At 42.5% G+C, this 19,767-nt stretch overlaps 1 protein-coding gene across 1 annotated transcript in view; it reads right to left on the reverse strand.

The window, feature by feature from the left end:
• TERT (telomerase reverse transcriptase) overlaps window positions 1-19,767 on the reverse strand; it is a 413,108-nt gene that overhangs the window by 214,619 nt on the left and 178,722 nt on the right. The window contains exons 7-8 of the mRNA XM_082259713.1: window positions 12,963-13,058; window positions 2,275-2,360 (exon numbers count right to left, since the gene is read on the reverse strand). Coding sequence (XP_082115839.1) covers window positions 2,275-2,360; window positions 12,963-13,058 — 182 coding nt within the window. The remainder of the gene's footprint in view (window positions 1-2,274; window positions 2,361-12,962; window positions 13,059-19,767) is intronic.

Genomic DNA, 19,767 nt, shown 5'->3' on the forward strand with positions numbered 1-19,767 from the left:
GTTATAGTTGATCTCTGCGATTTTTGAGGAGATAGAAGAAGTGTGAGATAGCTGAAGTATATAGATTTCTGAGTATTCGATAAGTAATATTGAAAGTCCTTGGAGAGTGACAGGGTCTAACTCCTTCAGTGCTTTGTAAAATAAAGATATGGTTTTCTGAGGAGGTTGAGAGGCATTTAGAATTATTTGCACTGGAGTAAGGTCAGCCAATGACCGTAAGGGATGGGGGTATATTTATAATAAATTGTTTCAGTTGGGCTTATCTCCAATGGTCCATGGAGGAGGAGGAGGAGGAAGAATAAACAACTGTGCTAAGGGTTGCCAGTCCATGTTCCGTTGTCACATGATGGAGAAGAGTAGTTGAGTATGGAAGCCAGCTGCGAAACTTGGGGTCCTGCTGTTCAGGAGGGAATAGAGAATGACCTAATAGTGGCATTAGGGGTGAGTTGTATGACCAGCCATAAATTCTATGCATGGTGTCCCATAGTGCTAGAGTAGATATCGCCAATGGGGAAGTATAGGTTGAGAGACATCTAAACTTTCTGGGTACCCAGATTTGGGATAACTCCGAACTACTCAAGCTATGTTCTAAATGGACCCATAGTTTAGTATTCAAGTGATGTTTCCAATCAGAGATTCTATTCAATACAATTGCATGAAAATATTCTTTGAAATCGGGAGGGCTAATCCTCTGTCTGATTTTAATCTGTTAAGTATGGAAAGAGAGATACGAGGATCCGTACGATGCCATGCATATTTGAAAACGAAAGAGATGTCAATATCTTAAAGAATCCAGGGGGTCTATTATAAGGTATCATTTGGAAAAGGAAAAGCACTCTGGGTAAGATGTTCATTTTAATTATGTTTATCCTACCCATCCAGGAGGTAACTAAATGATTCCATTTATGGAGATCATGTCTGATAGAATTTAAAAGGGGAATGTAATTAGTGTGAAACAGTTTGGTAGGGTCTGATGTCAAATGTATCCCTAAATACTTTAAGGTATAGGGTTGCCGGGAAAAAGGGGTCTAGTCGCTTGACTTCAGATCGAGACATTGAGATGTTAAGGATTTCAGATTTGGATAAATTAATTTTAAAGTTGAAATTTTACCAAACGGTCAAAGGCAGCCATGAGATTGTCACTGGGTTGTTGAATATAGAATATGTAATCTGCATATGCTGCATATTTAAGTTAACGATCCGAATTACATGGATCTTAGTGTTTTGACGAATAGTGTCAAGAAAAGGTTTAAAGGAAAGGGCAAAAAGGAGAGGAGAAAGGGGACAGCCCTATCTAGTTCCATTGTGTAGCGTGAAAGTGTCACTCAAGGTACCATTGACCTGGATTTGCGCCGAAGAAGAGTTATATAGTGCAGCAATCATGTTCAGCATATTAGGACCGATGCCCAAATGGGAGAGAGTAGCCATTAGTCCACCCTGTGGAATGCTTTTTCAGCATCGGTGGATAGAAGAAGGGTGGGCTGGGAAGATCTTCAAACATATGAGATAAGTGAGATTGTGCAGGCAGCATTATCCCTGGCCTCCCTGCCAGGTATAAATCCCGTATGGTCATTGGAAATCCAGTGGGGGATCAATGGGGGATCAATGGTAAGAGTCTTGTGATAACACTTTCGCATATAATTTCGTATCAATATTTAAGAGTTAAGAGTGAGATTGGCCTGAAACTTCCACATAAACTAGGGTCTTTCCCTGGTTTGGGGAAAGACTGTGATATGTGCATGTAGTGTTTCTGATCTCAATGTACCTCCAGATGAAAGCGTGTTAGTGTAGGCAGCTAAAAAAGGGAGTAACTTGTCTTGAAAGGCGAGGTAGTAAGCTACAATGAGGCTATCCGGTCCCAGTGCCTTAACCGAGGCCATGGATTTTAGGGCGATTTGTAATTCCTTTAGGGAAATTTTGTCTTTCAAAATTTTGAGGAGGGGGGGGGGGTTTGGGGAGATTTGCTTGGGATAGATATTCTATTAGAATAGAGTGTCGTAATTTTGCATCTCCAATGGATTTATGTACATGGTATAAGTGTTAGTAAAAAGATCTGAATTCATTTAGTTTCATGAACTGATGTGTCTGTTGTGGTTTTATTCTTAGAGATAAAAGAGGCTGTTTTTTTATGGTGTAGTAACCTAGCAAGCTAAGTGTCGCACCAATTGGGGCGAATAGTCCAGCATTGTCGTGAAAGCTGTGATATCAATGGAAAGCACAGTAAATTATGTAAATACTTTGTACACAGTGTAAATATTAAAAATTAAAACTTACTGTTTTTGTATTCTCAAGATATGGTTACATATCATTTCCTGTAAAAACGTTTGTAATTTGCTTGAGCTCTCATTCAGAAAAAGGTTCTGAAATATAAAAACTTAATATTAAATTTCAAAACCTTAGGCATATGTATTTCAAGGCAAAAAAAAAAAAAGCAATTGAAGCAGTGCTCCCAGAAAGTGGCTGATTCTTTCACAGAAGCTGCATGATCCTGCCTGGTTGCCCATACACCAAGGACTGTACATCTGCAGATCACATGCGGAGGCATCAGCACAACAGACACATCCTACTAACTAAGTTATGACCCTTGTGCATATTTTTTGGTTTTTGATTTTGGCTGGACATAGGCTTTAATGGCTCATTCAGATGTCAGCTCCTAATTGAGGTGATTTGAAAGGTTATATTTTTTTTCAATTAAAATAATAAACATGGTAAACGTACCTGCTGTGTGCAATGGTATTGTACAGAGCAGCCCCGAACCTACTAAGGTCCTTCGCCAGCGCTCCTGGGTCCTCCTTTTCTCAGTAGAAATAGGAAGTCGCTTTCAATGGAGGCTCGTCTGTCAGATCGCACAGGCTGTGTATGTTTCTTGACGCACACATGTTGCGTGACCCAGCTCTGTCCCCCCCCAAATCCCTCATCACAGTATTTGACTGATTGTTTTCATCTGTGAAAGGAAGAAGAGAGGAGAGTGGGGCTTCTGGGGGGCAAAGCATTGGATTGAGTGTCTGGTAATTGTTTGGGGCGGGTAAGGAGAAATAAACAGATCGAAAAAAGTATTTTTACCTTAATGCTGAGAATGCATTAAGGCAAAAAACCTTTTTGCCTTCATAACTACTTTAAGGACTTTTGTGTGTGGTCTTTTAAATGTGGTATGAGGCACATTATGTTGTATTTTTCTGTAGGTCTTTTTTGAAACAAATGGTATTTTCTGCTTTTTGTTTGCAATGACGTTCATTAAAAAAATCTACTAATCATCTTATATACAGTACTATTTATATGACAAGCCATACACTCGTGGAAAAAACAGTAGCAAACAGAATTTTGAATAAAAAATAAAAATAACCATGTGTACTGTTGAAAATATTTCTATAGACCTCTCTGTACAGGTCAGAATCACTTTTAAGAATAGGAAAGCTTTTATACAATGCACAAATGTAAGTGGGCCATAAGTAATGGCAGGCTTTTGAGAAAACTTGGTTATCTACTGTACAGTGGGTACGGAAAGTATTCAGACCCCCTTAAATTTTTCACTCTTTGTTATATTGCAGCCATTTGCTAAAATCATTTAGGTTCATTCTTCTTCCTCATGAATGTACACATAGCACCCCATACTGACAGAAAAACACAGAATTGTTGACATTGTTGCAGATTTATTAAAAAAGAAAAACTGAAATATCACATGGTCCTAAGTATTCAGATCCTTTGCTCAGTATTTAGTAGAAGCCCCCTTTTGATCTAATACAGCCAGGAGTCTTTTTGGGAAAGATGCAACAAGTCTTTCACACCTGGATTTGGGGATCCTCTGCCATTCCTCCTTGCAGATCCTCTCCAGTTCTGTCAGGTTGGATGGTAAACGTTGGTGGACAGCCATTTTTAGGTCTCTCCAGAGATGCTCAATTGGGTTTAAGTCAGGGCTCTGGCTGGGCCATTCAAGAACAGTCACGGAGTTGTTGTGAAGCCACTCCTTCGTTATTTTAGCTGTGTGCTTAGGGTCATTGTCTTGTTGGAAGGTAAACCTTCGGCCCAGTCTGAGGTCCAGAGCACTCTGGAGAAGGTTTTTGTCCAGGATATCCCTGTACTTGGCCGCATTCATCTTTCCCTCGATTGCAACCAGTCGTCCTGTCCCTGCAGCTGAAAAACACCCCCACAGCATGATGCTGCCACCACCATGCTTCACTGTTGGGACTGTATTGGACAGGTGATGAGCAGTGCCTGGTTTTCTCCACACATACCGCTTAGAATTAAGGCCAAAAAGTTCTATTTTGGTCTCATCAGACCAGAGAATCTTATTTCTCACCATCTTGGAGTCCTTCAGGTGTTTTTTAGCAAACTCCATGCGGGCTTTCATGTGTCTTACACTGAGGAGAGGCTTCCGTCGGGCCACTCTGCCATAAAGCCCCGACTGGTGGAGGGCTGCAGCGATGGCTGACTTTCTACAACTTTCTCCCATCTCCTGACTGCATCTCTGGAGCTCAGCCACAGTGATCTTTGGGTTCTTCTTTACCTCTCTCACCAAGGTTCTTCTCCCCCAATAGCTCAGTTTGGCCGGACGGCCAGCTCTAGGAAGGGTTCTGGTCGTCCCAAATGTCTTCCATTTGAGGATTATGAAGGCCATTGTGCTCTTAGGAACCTTAAGTGCAGCAGAAATCTTTTTGTAACCTTGGCCAGATCTGTGCCTTGCCACAATTCTGTCTCTGAGCTCTTCAGGCAGTTCCTTTGACCTCATGATTCTCATTTGCTCTGACATGCATTGTGATCTGGAAGGTCTTATATAGACAGGTGTGTGGCTTTCCTAATCAAGTCCAGTCAGTATAATCAAACACAGCTGGACTCAAATGAAGGTGTAGAACCATCTCAAGGATGATCAGAAGAAATGGAAAGCACCTGAGTTAAATATATGAGTGTCACAGCAAAGGGTCTGAATACTTAGGACCATGTGATATTTCAGTTTTTCTTTTTTAATAAATCTGCAACAATGTCAACAATTCTGTGTTTTTCCGTCACTATGGGGAGCTGTGTGTACATTCATGAGGAAGAAGAATGAACTTAAATGATTTTAGCAAATGGCTGCAATATAACAAAGAGTGAAAAATTTAAGGGGGTCTGAATACTTTCCGTACCCACAGTATATATTAGGCGTGAAGTTTTCACCTGCAACATATTCCTATTCTCTGATTAAGTGGATACTCCAAATTCAAGCAGTCTTTTTACGACAGGCAGTACTCTGGTGTAGTGGTTGTAGGATTACATTAAGTGCAGAGCGGTCTTACCTGATCAATGTATGCATACCCTGGAATGAACCACTAACACATAATATTTAAACCCCCGTAGTCGCAGTCCTGTCATGACCCTGCATGTATTTTGTTGGGAGTAGGATTACATTCTTTAGATGAAATCTCTGTCCTAAAGTGAACCATAGCTAACAGCATTAAGCTGTTTAACCACTTCCCGCCCGCCCTATTACAAATTGAAGGCGGGAATGTGGTTGAGTTATCCTGACCGGACGTCATATGACGGCGGCAGGATAACACAGCTCTGGGCGCCCCCCGGGGGCGCGCAGAGCGGCGATCGGTGATGCGAGGTGTCAGTCTGACACCCTGCATCTCCGATCTCGGTAAAGAGCCTCTGACGGAGGCTCTTTACCATGTGATCAGCCGTGTCCAATCACGGCTGGTCACATAGTAAAACAGGAACAGCCGTTGATCGGCTTTCCTTAGTTCGTGCCTGACAGGCACGAGTAAAGGAGCGCCGATCGGCGGCTCCCCTGACAGGGGGGGGGTCGGCACTGGTAATCAGATCATTGATTACCAGTGCAGACCCTCGGGGGGGGGATGCCACTAGATCCACCAGGGATGCCCACTATGACCCCAGGGATGCCCACTATGACCCCAGGGATGCCCACTATGGCCACCAGGGATGGCGATCAGGGCTCAGGGAGCCCCCCATTGCCCTCCCCGTCAGTGATGCCCACTAGTGTCCTCCCTATCAGTGCTGCCCACAAGTGCCCATCATTGCCATCCTTTAGTGTCGCCCACCAGTGCCCATTATTGCCCACCAGTGCCGCCTATCAGTGCCCATCAGTGCCGCCCGTCAGTGCCCATCAGTGCCGCCCATCAGTGCCCACCAGTGCTGCCTATCAGTGCCCATTAGTGCCCGTCAGTGCCACCTATCAGTGCCCGTCAGTGCCGCCTATCAGTGCCCATCAATGCCGCCTATCAGTGCCCAGCAGTGTCGCCTATCAGTGCCCACCAATGCTGCATATCAGTGCTACCTATCAGTGCCACATATCAGTGCCTATCAGTGTCGCCTATCAGTGCCGCCTATCAGTGCCGCCTATCAGTGCCGCCTATCAGTGCCACCCCATCAGTGCCACCCCATCAGTGCCACCCCATCGTGCCACCCCATCATTGCCTCCTCATCAGTGCCTGTCAGTGCAGTCTCATCAGTGCTCATCAGTGCAGGAAAAAACTTATTTATTTACAAAATTGTATAACATAAACAAAAAAACTTTTTTTTTTTTTTCAAACTTTTCTGTCTTTTTTTATTTGTTTAGCAAAAAGTAAAAATCACACAGGTGATCAAATACCACCAAAATAAAGCTCTATTTGTGGGGGGAAAATGATATAAATTTGGTGTAAGTACAGTGTTGCATGACCGCGCAATTGTCATTCAAAATGCAACAGCGCTAAAAGGGGAAAATTGGCCTGGGCGGGAAGGGAGGGAAGTGCCCTGTATTAAAGTGGTTAAACAGCCACTGCCCCTTTACTCTTAAACACTGCCTATGTCTGCGCTTCTTTTACCACCAATTATGCCTTTGGCCCCCCTTTTTTCACCACCCATCACATTTGCAGACCTCCCTCCCTTACCAAACAACATGCCTGAAGACCCCCTTCAAGCACCACCAACTGGGTCTGAAGACCCCTATTCCCCCATCACCAACTACACATGGGAACCCCTACCTTCAATACCCACCACATTTAACCCCCCTTCCCTTCAGCACCCACCATGTCTTCACCCTTGCTTCTCTTACCACCCACTGCCCCTGCACCTTCCTTCTCTCATGACCCACTTACATAGTTAGTGAGGCTGAAAAAAGACACAAGTCCATCCAGTTCAACCTATGTGTGTGTGTTTGCTTTTAACCGTACATTGTATACCCCTGTATGTTGTGGTCTTTAAGGTGTCCATCCAATAGTTTTTTGAAACTATCAATGCTCCCCGCTGATACGACTGCTTGCGGAAGAGAATTCCACATCCTTACCGCTCTTACAGTGAAGAACCCCTTACGCACTTTAAGGTTAAACTGCCTTTCCTCTAGTTTTAGTGAGTGGCCACGTGTCTTATTGTATTCCCTTACTCTAAATAGTTTGTTCCTTATGCTCGGGTCGCCAGTACAGTATTTGTACATTGATATCATATCCCCCCTCAAGCGTCTCTTCTCCACTGCTCTTGCTTCCCTCCTAGTCCTACCACCGTACCTCCCTTTTCTCACCACCCACTGGCTCTTCTTTCCCTTTAACCACACACTGTTCCTGGGCCCCCTTTCTTTCAGCACACTCCACACCTGCAGCCCTCTTCTCTCACCACCATAGCACCTAAGCCCCCACATCCCACTTTTGGCAATATTTTTCATTAAGAACGAACTGGCTCTAAAGTATGTAATTCTCATATTTAAAACATTCAATACACATTTGCATTTCGAAGCCTCAATTTAGTACATTGAGACATTTTCACTCAATAATGGTTTTAAAAACAAAAAAACTTACTAGAAATTGTTTTGGTATTAAGGTTCAAAAGCATGCAAAAAATATCATAATATGAACCTGTACTTTACCTAGCACCAGGTTCACCTACATGCGGTCCTTACCAGCAGCACATACCTGCACCTAACCTCTTTTATTGCTTTGTTTGGCCCCCAGTAGTGAAGAGAAAAACCTGGTATTTCTAAGCAGGAGGAAGAGTGACTTGCTCCCTTTCCTCCTAAATGGCAATGTTGCTGTGTCATAATGGGGGTCAGAAATGGTCTTCAGCCCTTTGTAGTGTTACACAGACCTAAACAGGGCTACCTCCCTTTACTCCTGGCAGTTTATTGAAGCTGTGAGAGAGTGTCGAGGAAGGTGTGTTATAGCCATTAAAACTGTAAAACAAGAATTAACACTGTAGCAGATTCCCAACAGGAACCAAACAGGTTTGAGTTGTCAAAAGACAACTCCTAACTGTAAAATTAAGAAATTTAAACAATATAACAAATTCTAAGCTTCAGATTCTGCAAGACTATTTAAATTCAAAGTATCTTTTTCCCTAATATATAAAGATACAGTACTGTGCAAAAGTTTTAGGCAGGTGTAAAGAAATGCCGTAAAGTAAGTATGCTTTGTAAAATATACTGTATATTATAATTGTTTATTTTTATCGATTTCCAAAATGCGAAGTGAACAAACCGAAGAAAAATTTATATCAAATCAATATTTGGTGTGACTCCCCTTTGGCGTCAAACCAACATCAATACTTACACACTTGCACAAAGTAACAGATTTTGTAGGATTAGAGTCAGGTGTATGATTAACCAATTATACCAAGCAGGTGTAACTTAGGTCTGATACTGATGATTTCATATGTAGGTTGAAACACAGTCATTAAATGAAACAGAAACAGCTGTGTAGGAAGTTTAAAACTGGGTGAGGAACAGCCAAACTCTGCTAATAGGTGTACTAGGCTGTGGAAGACAGTTTCATGTATCAGGTTATACACAATGGTAAGACATGACAGTAACAAGACCCAAGGCAGTCATACTGCATTAGTAGGGTCTCACCCAGGCAAAGATTTCAAAGCAGACTGGGTTTTTAAGATTTTTTTGAAAAAAATGCAAAGAAATGGGCAACATTAAGGACAGTTAATGCAGTGGTTGGCTAAGGAAACTTAATGCAGCAGATGAAAGACACATCATGCTTACTTCCCTTCGACATTGGAAGCAGTGTCCAGCAGTGCCATTAGCACAGAACTGGAGGAAACCAGTGGTACCCATGTACACCCATCTACTGTTTGGAGAAGTCTGGCCAGAAGTGGTCTTCATGGAAGAACTGTAGCCAAAAAGCCATATCTCCAACGTAGAAACAAGACTAAGTGACTTAAAAGGATTGTAAAGGCAGAAGTTTTTTTTTTTTATCTTAAATGCATTCTATGCATTAAGATAAAAAAAAAAAAACTTTTGCGTGCAGAATCCCCCCTCAGCCTCCTTAACACTTACCTGAGCCCCATATATACCAAGCAATGTTGTAGGAGTGTCTCAGCTGCCTGGGACTCCCCTCTCCATTGGAGAGAGCAGCATGACACGAATGGCTCCCGCCGCTGTCAATTAAATTCAGTCAGCCAATCAGGAAAGAGGGGGTTGGACCAGGTATATATGGACACAGGGAGCTGTGACTCGGGTAAGGTGCCCCCATAGCAAGCTGCTTGCTGTGGGGGAACTCAACAGAAGGGAGGGGCCAGGAGCACAGAAGAAAGACCCGAGAAGAGGAGGATCCGGGCCACTCTGTTTAAAACCAACTGCACAGAAGAAGTATAACTTTTCAATCACTTTAACTATGCACATAAACATATGAACTGGGGTGCAGAAAAATGACAGCAGGTGCTCTAGACTGAGGAGTTAAAATGTGAAATATTTGGCTGAAGCGGGAGGCAGTTTGTTCACAAGTACAGTAGTACAATAATAGGTATCTGCAGGCAACAGTGAAGCATGGTGGAGGTTCCTTGCAAGTTTGGGGCTGCATTTCTGCAATCAAGAGTTGCAGATGTGATCAGGATTAATGGTGTCCTCATTGCTAGGAAATACAGGTAGATACTTATCCATCATGCCATGCCATCAGGAAGACATGTGATTGGCCCCAAATGTATTCTTCAGCAGGACAACAAACCCAAACATGCAACCAATCTCATTAAGTTACCTTTAGCGTAAAGAAGAACATGGAGCCCTGGAAGTGAAGGTTTCAGAGCCCTGACCTCAACATTATTGAGTGTGTCTAGGATTGCATGAAGAGAGAGAGAGAAATATTTGAGGCCGCCTACATTCCCAGAAGATCTGTGGTTGGTTCTCAAAGATGTTTGGAACAACCTACCTGCAGAGTTCCTTCAAAAACTGTGCGCAAGTGTACCTAGAAGAATTGCTACTGTTTTAAAGCAAAGGGTAGTCAAACCAAATATTGATTTGATTTGGATTTCTCTTCTGTTCATTTTTTTCTATTTTGTTAATTGATAAAAATAAACTAATAAGCATTTCTAACTTACAGAATTTTTTCCTACCTGCCTAAAAGGTTTACACAGTAGTGTACATACTCACACACAATCTTGTGAAAAATTAAGCACACACCATAGAAATTGTTGATGAGAGCCTATGACAGCTCATCAGTTGTATTAAACCCTGATGCACTGGAAGATTATGGTAGGGGGTCAGAAGACACAGGACAGGGAAAGATTTTCCCTAACATAAGGGGAATCAGCACTGACTGACTGAAAGTTATGTCCCTTGAGATGATTTTTCGGTTTGTGATTTTAGCTGAATTTAGGCTTTAAGAGCCTATTTATAGATACCAATATCTGCCAGACACCACAGTGTATACTACACACTGTGACTGGCAACTCTGATACATTTATCAAATGCAGACTGCAATGAGGAGAATGAAGGAAACAAAGTGCTCAACAAATTTGCAAAGCACCTCCCCATGCTTTATAAATGTGCATTTTATTTTTAAGTCGCAATAGGGCCATATCTCCATTTTTCAAGTGGGCCTCTAGTAGGTGCTAGAGCTCAGGAGGGATGTGTTCCTATTATGGCACTGGTACCACAGTGTATAGGTTCATGGTCACTTCACTCCCTATCATAGTGCATTCCTTCCAGCAACCTCATTCCCCATTACAGTGCATCCCTATCCAGCAACCTAACCACCCACTCATACTACATTCTTCTACACCCCTCCCCAGACTCATCACAACGCTTCACAGCCACCTCACTTATTACATTACTTTGTCCTCCTCATTCTTGTAATATGCTACCTGGCTACTCCTTCTCATCAACCAAAGAACTGTCCTCTGAACCCGATTCACCACCCAAATCCCTCCCTACCTACCTCACCCTTAAACTACTATTGATTGCATCCCTATTGGCAACCTGCATTACCCCCCATCACAGTTCATCTCTTCAAGCAACCTGTAAATATGGGTTTTATTTCTCAAGTGTAATAGGTTTGTTAGAACATAGTTATTATCCACAACTTTTTGGTTTTGTAAGCGAGTAAGCATTATATTTAGAGTTGCTGCTAATAGCAATGAAACAGGTGATATCTTTCATTTTCATTTGTAGAAACCTTGATTGGTTACTAGAAATGCACCAAAATTTAGGCGGCCAAAAATGGTGCAACTTTACCTCGATTTTACTTTGTTTATGGTGTGTTTTTCATAGGTCATGTGATTCAAAAAGCGCATCAAAAACGTAACATGGGTACATTATTGGTGTGTTCTTGCTTAGTTTTCAATGCATTTCAACAGGGAGTTGCGTTTTTGTTGTGGTTTGTTTAAATGACCAAAAATGCAGCAAGCAAGATTTTTATCACCACAACAGAAGTGCAACAAACCAGTGTGAAGAATTTCACCAGTGTTTGATAGAATTTATTGGAATGCATTTTTCTTAAGTTTTTCTTACGCTAAAGGGGCCGATAAACGTCAACAATAAATTCATATTAAAGTGGAGTTCCGCCTTCCCCTCCAAAAATAAAAAGTCACCAGCTACACATACTGTAGCTGCTGACTTTTATTAGGACACTTACCTGTCCTGGAATCCTGTCCCGGCTTCACGGCCGGGTCCCTACTGCGCATGCGCGAAGCGCGCTGCGCATTTCTATTGGCTCGGCGGCGGGGGAAGGAGGAGGGGGCCGAACTTCCGGGCTGGACGGCCGCGGCCCCGTGTCCCGGAAGGGGGGAAGGGTATCTGTCAAAAACAGGTACCCGTTCCCCTCTGAAAGGTGCCAAAAGGGAGCAAAAGAGCAGAAGTTCCACTTTTGGGTGGAACTCAGTTTTAACTTAAATTCATAATAATAATTAAAAAGTCAAATACAATACAATTATATATAAAAAAATATATATATATTTTAAAAGCTGTCATTTTCAATTGTCAGCCAAGTGCATCCTGCATTTTTGGTTTTGGCACCAAAATTTTCAATCAGTGCAACTCTATTGTTATCTTACTACAGATAATAACTACAGGGACCATTCACACTTATGCACTATGGTAATGTGAATTACAGCAACACATGATCGCCAGTGTGGTGCGATTTTAATGGTTTACCAACATCCTTTTGAGAAGCTCAGAAATAAAAACAAAATACAAATTATACTCACTGGCTCTCTACTCTGTCCCTCCAGCGCTCACTGGCGTGCCGGGCTGTGCAGGAAGTGGGAGAGGATGGCTCAAGCGCTCAGCAGCTCACTGAGAGCCTAAGCCACTTGCCTGTCCAGTCGGAATATCTCCAGAGCCTGAACCTGTTCTGTGATGGCAGCCAACAGCAGGTTTTCAGTGCTGTCAGCTAAAAATGGGTCACAGGAGTGAAGAACAAAGTGCACTCTTGTGACCGACAGGGGAAGTAGGGCCAAAAGAACTTTGACCCTACTCCTTTAAGATGTGCTGCCAGCCCATTTAGATAAAGGACTGCCTTGTTACACAGTGTCTTCAGGCACAATTACATGTGGTTCTAACCCAGAGGTATCAATGCAATACCTATAACTAAGCGTGACATGTGTTAGCTGGTGATGCTGTTCCCCTCCACTTGCTGAAATAAAAGGTGATTTTACTGAACGTGTGGCCAACCAGATTTCTTTTTTGCTTAATAATGCAATGCACAGTGCAAAAGGGCCCTAAACGTGTTGTCATTTTCCTTTAATTTTCTTTAAATCAGCTTTCATTTTATCTGTACCTGTTCCACAATGATGCTGTTCTGCACCAAGTTTCTCTCTTGAAGGTGTGACAAAAAACTTTTCAGGTTTGGCATAAAATCTGTGAGTGTAGACACCTGAAAAAAATAAAAATGTACGTGTTGAAAATATTACGTGTACCTCAAGCAAATAATATATTGGTTGGAAGCAGCTCTTACTGAAATTCTAAGTTCACAACTTTGATAAAAAAAAATTTTCAAATAAAGAACAAAAGAAAATGAACTACCCAAAAAGTGCCATCATCCAAACATTTGAGAGGAAAAAAGCTGTGAGGAGCTATAGACTGGAGAAACATCTACCAGCTAACTCCGCACAAAAAAGGACTGGACTTTCTAAGGCACGCCATGGAATGAATCATTGCGACTCACAATTGGTAAAATATATAATGTTTATTCAAAACAATTACAAAATAAGGACAGAACAGGCAATCCTCATTTATGACATACATAACACAAGAACAAAACAGTGAGACATTATTAAAATGAGTAACCTAGGACTATTTCTAACCAAAATGATCACAGGGGATCAGTGGGAGAAAAGTGTAGGTTATTGCTAACAAAATCACAATTTTTAAATTGTATATTGCAGAATCATATCTGATCTGTATCTGACATACAGATCAGATAGGATTCTATAATATAATAATATGACTTAGCAGAACTTCTCAACTAGAAGTATTAGTATCTATTGGAATTAATAAAGTATAAGTAAAATGCAGTCACTGCTCATATGAGCTTTAAAATATTAATTAAAAAGTGGTTTTCAATATTTAAAATCTGAAGCTTTCATTTAAAGTATACCTTTTGATCCTGCGATGAAGGTCCTTGTTTAACCACTTGCCTACCGGGCACTTTCACCCCCTTCCTATCCAGGCCAATTTTCAGCTTTCAGTGCTCTCACGCTTTGAATGACAATTGCGCGGTCATGCTACACTGTACCCATATGAAATTTTTTAAAAAAAATTCGCACAAATAGAGCTTTCTTTTTGTGGTATTTAATCATCTCTGGGTTTTTTATTTCTTACAAAAAAAAAAGAAAAAAGACAGAAAATTAAAAAAAAAAAAAAAAAGTTTTTCTTATTTTCTGTCAGTAAATTTTGAAAATAAATACATTTTTCTCCTTCACTGATGTGCGCTGATGAGGCGGCACTGATAGGCTGCACTGATGGGCACTGATGAGGTGGCACTGATGAGCACTGATAGGCGGCACTGATGAGCACTGATAGGCGGCACTGCTGGGCACTGACAGGTGGCACTGCTGGGCACTGAGAGGCGGCACTGATGGACACTGAGGGGTGGCACTGATGAGCACTAATGGGCGGCACTGATGAGCACTGATGGGCGGCACCATCAGTGCCCACACTCAGTGCCCATAGTGCTGCCAGTCAGTGCTCATCGGTGCCTAGATGAGCAGGCACTGATGGGCACTGACTGGCAGCACTATGGGCACTGATTGTGGGCACTGATGGAGGGCACTGTGGGCACTGATGGTGGGCACATTGCATTTTATTTACCTCTGTTGTAATCAGGGCACTGGTGATCAGTGCCCTGATTACATTTGTCTGTGTCCCCGAACGGCTGATCGGCTCTGTTCCTTCCTCACACTGCAGTCTCTGTGTGAGGAAGGAGAGCTGGCGATGAGAGATGATCTCATATGTTTACATATGAGATCATCTCTCATTGCATGGGCCGATCACGTGGTAAATGGCCGCTGTGATTGGCCACTTACCACGATCTGTGATTGGCTGTGTCCAAGGGACACGGCCGACACAGATTTTCCCCGATGCGTGCATGCGGGAGCGCGCGGGGAGCCTGTTCCTGGGAGGCCGTATAAAGACGAAATTCGAGTCCGCGCTGTAGCCGTACTTCGGCTATAGCACGGATCTGAAGAAGTTAAGCACTGCTTGTTGCAACCAATATACAAAAGACTTTGTACTTGTGAAATATATCTTTATTTGTTAAAAATACTTTAAAATGGTACTCACAAGATTAGAATACTAAAACGCTTATAAAAGTTTCACAACTGGGTTAAACTAGGCAGAATCAGGCCAAATACTTAAAGCATTCACGCATGTCCCCACAAATGCTGACACCAGCCAGCAGTGTGCAATATGGCTTATGGCTTCCAAGCTTGAGTCCCCTTTATCAGATCCTTAGAATACAATGAAAAAAAAAAAAAAAATTCACGTTACAGTTGTGCCAGCCAGGTGTAAATTAGGAAATTTATGGAATTTCCTTCCTAATAGAGTTTTCTTTGAAAACGCCTGGATTCAAATATCACTTTCCCATTTGCAGAAACTGTCTAAGTAATTGGGCATTACACTCAAGAAAGCTTTAGGCTGTAGTGGTGTAGAATAATAAGTTAAAAGGAATTAAAAGGAGTTCAGGAATTAAAAAAAAAAAAAATAAAAACATTTACACTTACCTAGGTGGATACAGCACCAATCCGATGCTGCATCTGTCCTATGCCAGCTCTGCAGTGAGAAGCGAGCGATCAAACACTACTGATCACTAAGTTCACCCCTCTGCTCTGAGCAGAGAACATTTCTGGTCAGTCAGTGTACATTGAGACATCCAAAAGCAGTGCAACAGAGGGATAGGCACAGGGCCGGCACTACCACTACGCAAACTAGGCAGCGCCTAGGGCGCAGCCACAGCCACCTGGCAGGGGCTGACTGGGCCGGCCACAGACTTGCCTTAAAGCAGGGCCGGCACCAGCATAGTAGGAGGTGCAGACAGAAGAAGAGACGGCTTCAGTGACAAACAGGAAGCAGGCAGAGGGGCCACATGTCTGCAGAGAGATATATCGAAACAGGAAGCCTAATGAGCAGGTGAGGCAGTGGCACGGTCTGTGAAACTTGTAGAGGGAGGCACCTAAAAGTCCCAATGTGTAATGGTCTGTGGAGGTAGCATGTGTATAGACTGGCAGTGTCAGTGGAGGGGTATGCTATCGCTGGTGTGATTTGTGAAGGTCCGTTTACTGAGGCGAGAACTGCCCAAGCTGGGATAAAATACAAGAACAGGCAGAGGCACTACAAGTGTCAATGATCCCTGTACATGGTGGGGGCACTACAAGTGTCAGCGGCCCCTGTACATGGTGGGGGCACTACTAGTGCTAGTGACCCATGTACATGGTGGGGGCACTACTAGTGTTAGTGACCCATGTCCATGGTGGGGGCACTACAAGTGTTAACAGCCCCTGTACAAGGTGGGGACATTAAAAGTGTCAACGGCCCCTGTACATAATGGGGACAATACAAGTGCCCCAGTACATGGTGGGGACACTACAAGTGTTAGCGGTCCCCGTACATGGTGGGGGCACTACAAGTGTCAGCAGCCCCTGTACATAGTGGGGGCACTACTAGGGTTAGTGACCCATGTACATGGTGGGGGCACTACTAGTGTTAGTGACCCATGTACATGGTGGGGGCACTACTAGTGTTAGTGACCCATGTACATGGTGGGGGCACTACTAGTGTTAGTGACCCATGTACATGGTGGAGGCACTACAAGTGTTAACAGCCCCTGTACAAGGTGGGTACATTACAAGTGTCAACAGCCCCTGTACATAATGGGGACAATACAAGCGCCCCAGTACATGGTGGGGACACTACAAGTGTCAGCGGCCCCTGTACATAGTGGGGGCACTACAAGTGTCAGCCGCCCCTGTACATAGTAGGGGCACTACAAGTGTCGAAAAAAAGGGGGGAGATTGGCGCAATCGGATTGCACGAGCTGCTGCGATAATCTAGATATGGGCAAAATGCAGATGATTGAGTCCAGTGGAATTGCTAAACACTTTGATGGCTGCAGGCTTTGTAGGGTGAAGCAACCCTGTATGGATCCAAGACAAAAACAGAGAGAAGACCAAGCGCCAATCTAAGTGTAGCAATGCAGTTGATTTAATAGCAATTAAAAGAGTATTACTCACAAACGTGCGTTAAAAACAGGCATCTCAAATAGTATAGGGCATCTGGGCGCTATTCATCCAGGGTGTCATTCCGGATCCCTTGTGGAGCTGGCACTGTGGGGGATGAGCGGCGATCTCTCGTTGTGAGGCAGGGGATGTGCAGATCCTTCAGCGGTGGTGTAGCAGCGTGGGTCCTTGGGTCGGAGGGCTATGACATCACTTCCTGGGGATGCTGGTGTGTAGAACGGCGACGCGTTGCCGAGCATGCGCTCCTTCTTCAGGCCTTGCAGGGGCCATTTTGGATGTGGGTATTTATGCCCATAGATCGTGGGATGAGTTACAGAGGCTCAGCAGGGACAATTTTAGACAAAGCAAAGCGGCAGAAAGACATGGGGAAAACGAAAGACAGACAAGTAATGCACAGCTGGGGATGGAATGATACTGCTAAGGGAAAGGAAGAAGGGGGGGGGGGAGGGAGAAAACGAAAGAGGGGAAACCAGGAGGGGGAGGGGGGGGGGTAAGGGGAAGGAATACCCTTGGGACAATATATTGGGAGTATATACTGAAGCGTTTATAATATCTAGAGGCCAATTTGGATTGTCGTGCCAAACATTGATAATGGTAATAATGATGATACTCAAATTGTAAAAATTATATATTTATATATATATATATTTTAAAAATATATTAAAAACATATTTTAAAAAATATATATACATGTATTCAAAAAATTGAACAATTAATAGAAAAAGTTTATTAAAAAATTAATTAATAAATCAAGGACTTTGAATAATGGATAGAAATATAAAAGAAGGATCCTTAGATCAAAAGATTAAATGTCTAACGACCCAATTGCTAATGGGTATGTGTATAATGTAGAGATCCAATGATGGATGCAACAATAATAGTTAAAAATGCATATACATATATGCACATATGTATATATACGTGCACGCACGTATACATACGTACACACATACAAACACATACACACACACAAATACCGGTGGGTGTGTATGGTAAAAGGCCAAATGACTATGTGGGCATATTAGGATTTGTGCAGTGATTACTTACTTTTGGAGTTACATATGATGGGGAGGTATGTCGAGGAAGATGAGAAGGACCACTGGAGGATATCTTTTCCATCTTATCCTCCATATATAATAAATGCTTTGGTACATGTAACTGGATTACGCTATGGTCTCCTTTAATCTTCCTTCCCATGTGTATAATATCACACACTGCTGGAGCTGTATTTGAGTCTATCGCTTCACCATCTTACATTTGGAGTCAAGTTTGATTACTGGCTTATGGATCCATGCTCATATCCCTGTGTATGTGGAGGCAAGATTTTATGCTGAATTTTTACCAAACCTTTTGTGGCCTGTCCATTAATTTGGGGGCCCATATATTCTGGTAAGCAGCCATCTCTCATTACCTATCACTGGTGTTTTTCCCTCCTGCCTCACCATCTATTGGGACTCCATCTTTGGATTACAGCTTTCCATCCATTATCCATTCTGGGACTCACGTTTCTTATGGACTCGTATACACATTTTCTGTTTGTTTATTAGCGCTACACTAATTTGGTATATATGATGATAGTGGAATGCGAAGCAGGCTGGTCCTTAGGGGACATTCAAGGAAGACAGAGAATAAGACTGTCTAATTCGAGATAGGGAGATCGAGATAGTCTGGAACAGCATGTACCACATCCAGACAATGAACAGAAATCAATTTTCATGAAAACAATGTTCATGATGTTCAAGTGAAGGGCAAAGGAAGAAACCACCTTGGGAAGATAAAGAGACCTCGTCTTTGTGTTGCACAAAAAAAGGCTCTTTACGGGTTAAAACTGCCAAATTAGAAAATCGCCTCGTAGTACTAATGGCAATAAGGAAGGTAATCTTGTAAATGGAGGCAGAGGTATATCCCTGATCGAGTTAAAGAGTGATTTCTGAAAAACTGACAAGCAGGTTGAGAACCCATGGTGTCACTGTGAGACATATAGGAGTAATACCTACAGCAACCTGTACACAGACTTTCACTAAAAAGTGAAATGTAAGCGGTGTTTAACCACTTCTGAAACGGTAGGATTTACCCCCAGGTGTCTACTTTCCGAAAAGGGGTAATTTGGGGGGTTTTGTGCCATCTTGGCATTTCATGGCCTCCGAAACTGATAGGTAGTGAGGAGTGAAACCACCAATTTACGCCCTTAGAATGCCTTAAGGCAGTAACTGATTTTCGGAGTCCTGTACGTGGCTAGACTGCCAAAAAGTCTCACACATGTGCTATCCCCATACTCAGGAGAAGCAGCAGAATGTATTTTGGGGTGTCATTTCACATATAGCTATGGCACTTGTGAGCAATATATCATTTAGTGACAAACTTTGTGTAAAAAAAAAAAAATAAATAAATTGTACTTTTCCCAAAACTTGTGGCAAAAATATAACCTATTCCATGGACTAAAAAGGGGTAGTTGTCAGGACATTTTATGCCCAATATTAGAAGCTTATGCCACACATCACCCACTCTTCTAACCACTTGAAGACCAAGCCTTTTCTGACACTTTTTGTTTACATAAAAAAATGTTTTTTTTTTTGTTACTAGAAAATTACTTTGCACCCCAAAACATTATATATTTTTTAAAGCAGAGGCCCTACAGAACAAAATGGTGGGTGTTGCAATTTTGTTTGTCACGCGGTATTTTCTAAACGCAATATTTTGAAAAAAAAAAAAACACTTTTTTTTTAATTTACTGCACAAACACACTATATATTGCCCAATTGTTTGGTAAGATATAAAAGATGATCTTATGCCGAGTACATAGAAACCAAGCATGACATGCTCTAAAATTGCGTACACCGGTGCAGTGAC

The sequence above is a fragment of the Pelophylax lessonae genome (genome assembly GCF_965119305.1).
Source record: "Pelophylax lessonae genome assembly, chromosome: 5".
Taxonomy (NCBI): Eukaryota; Metazoa; Chordata; class Amphibia; order Anura; family Ranidae; genus Pelophylax; species Pelophylax lessonae.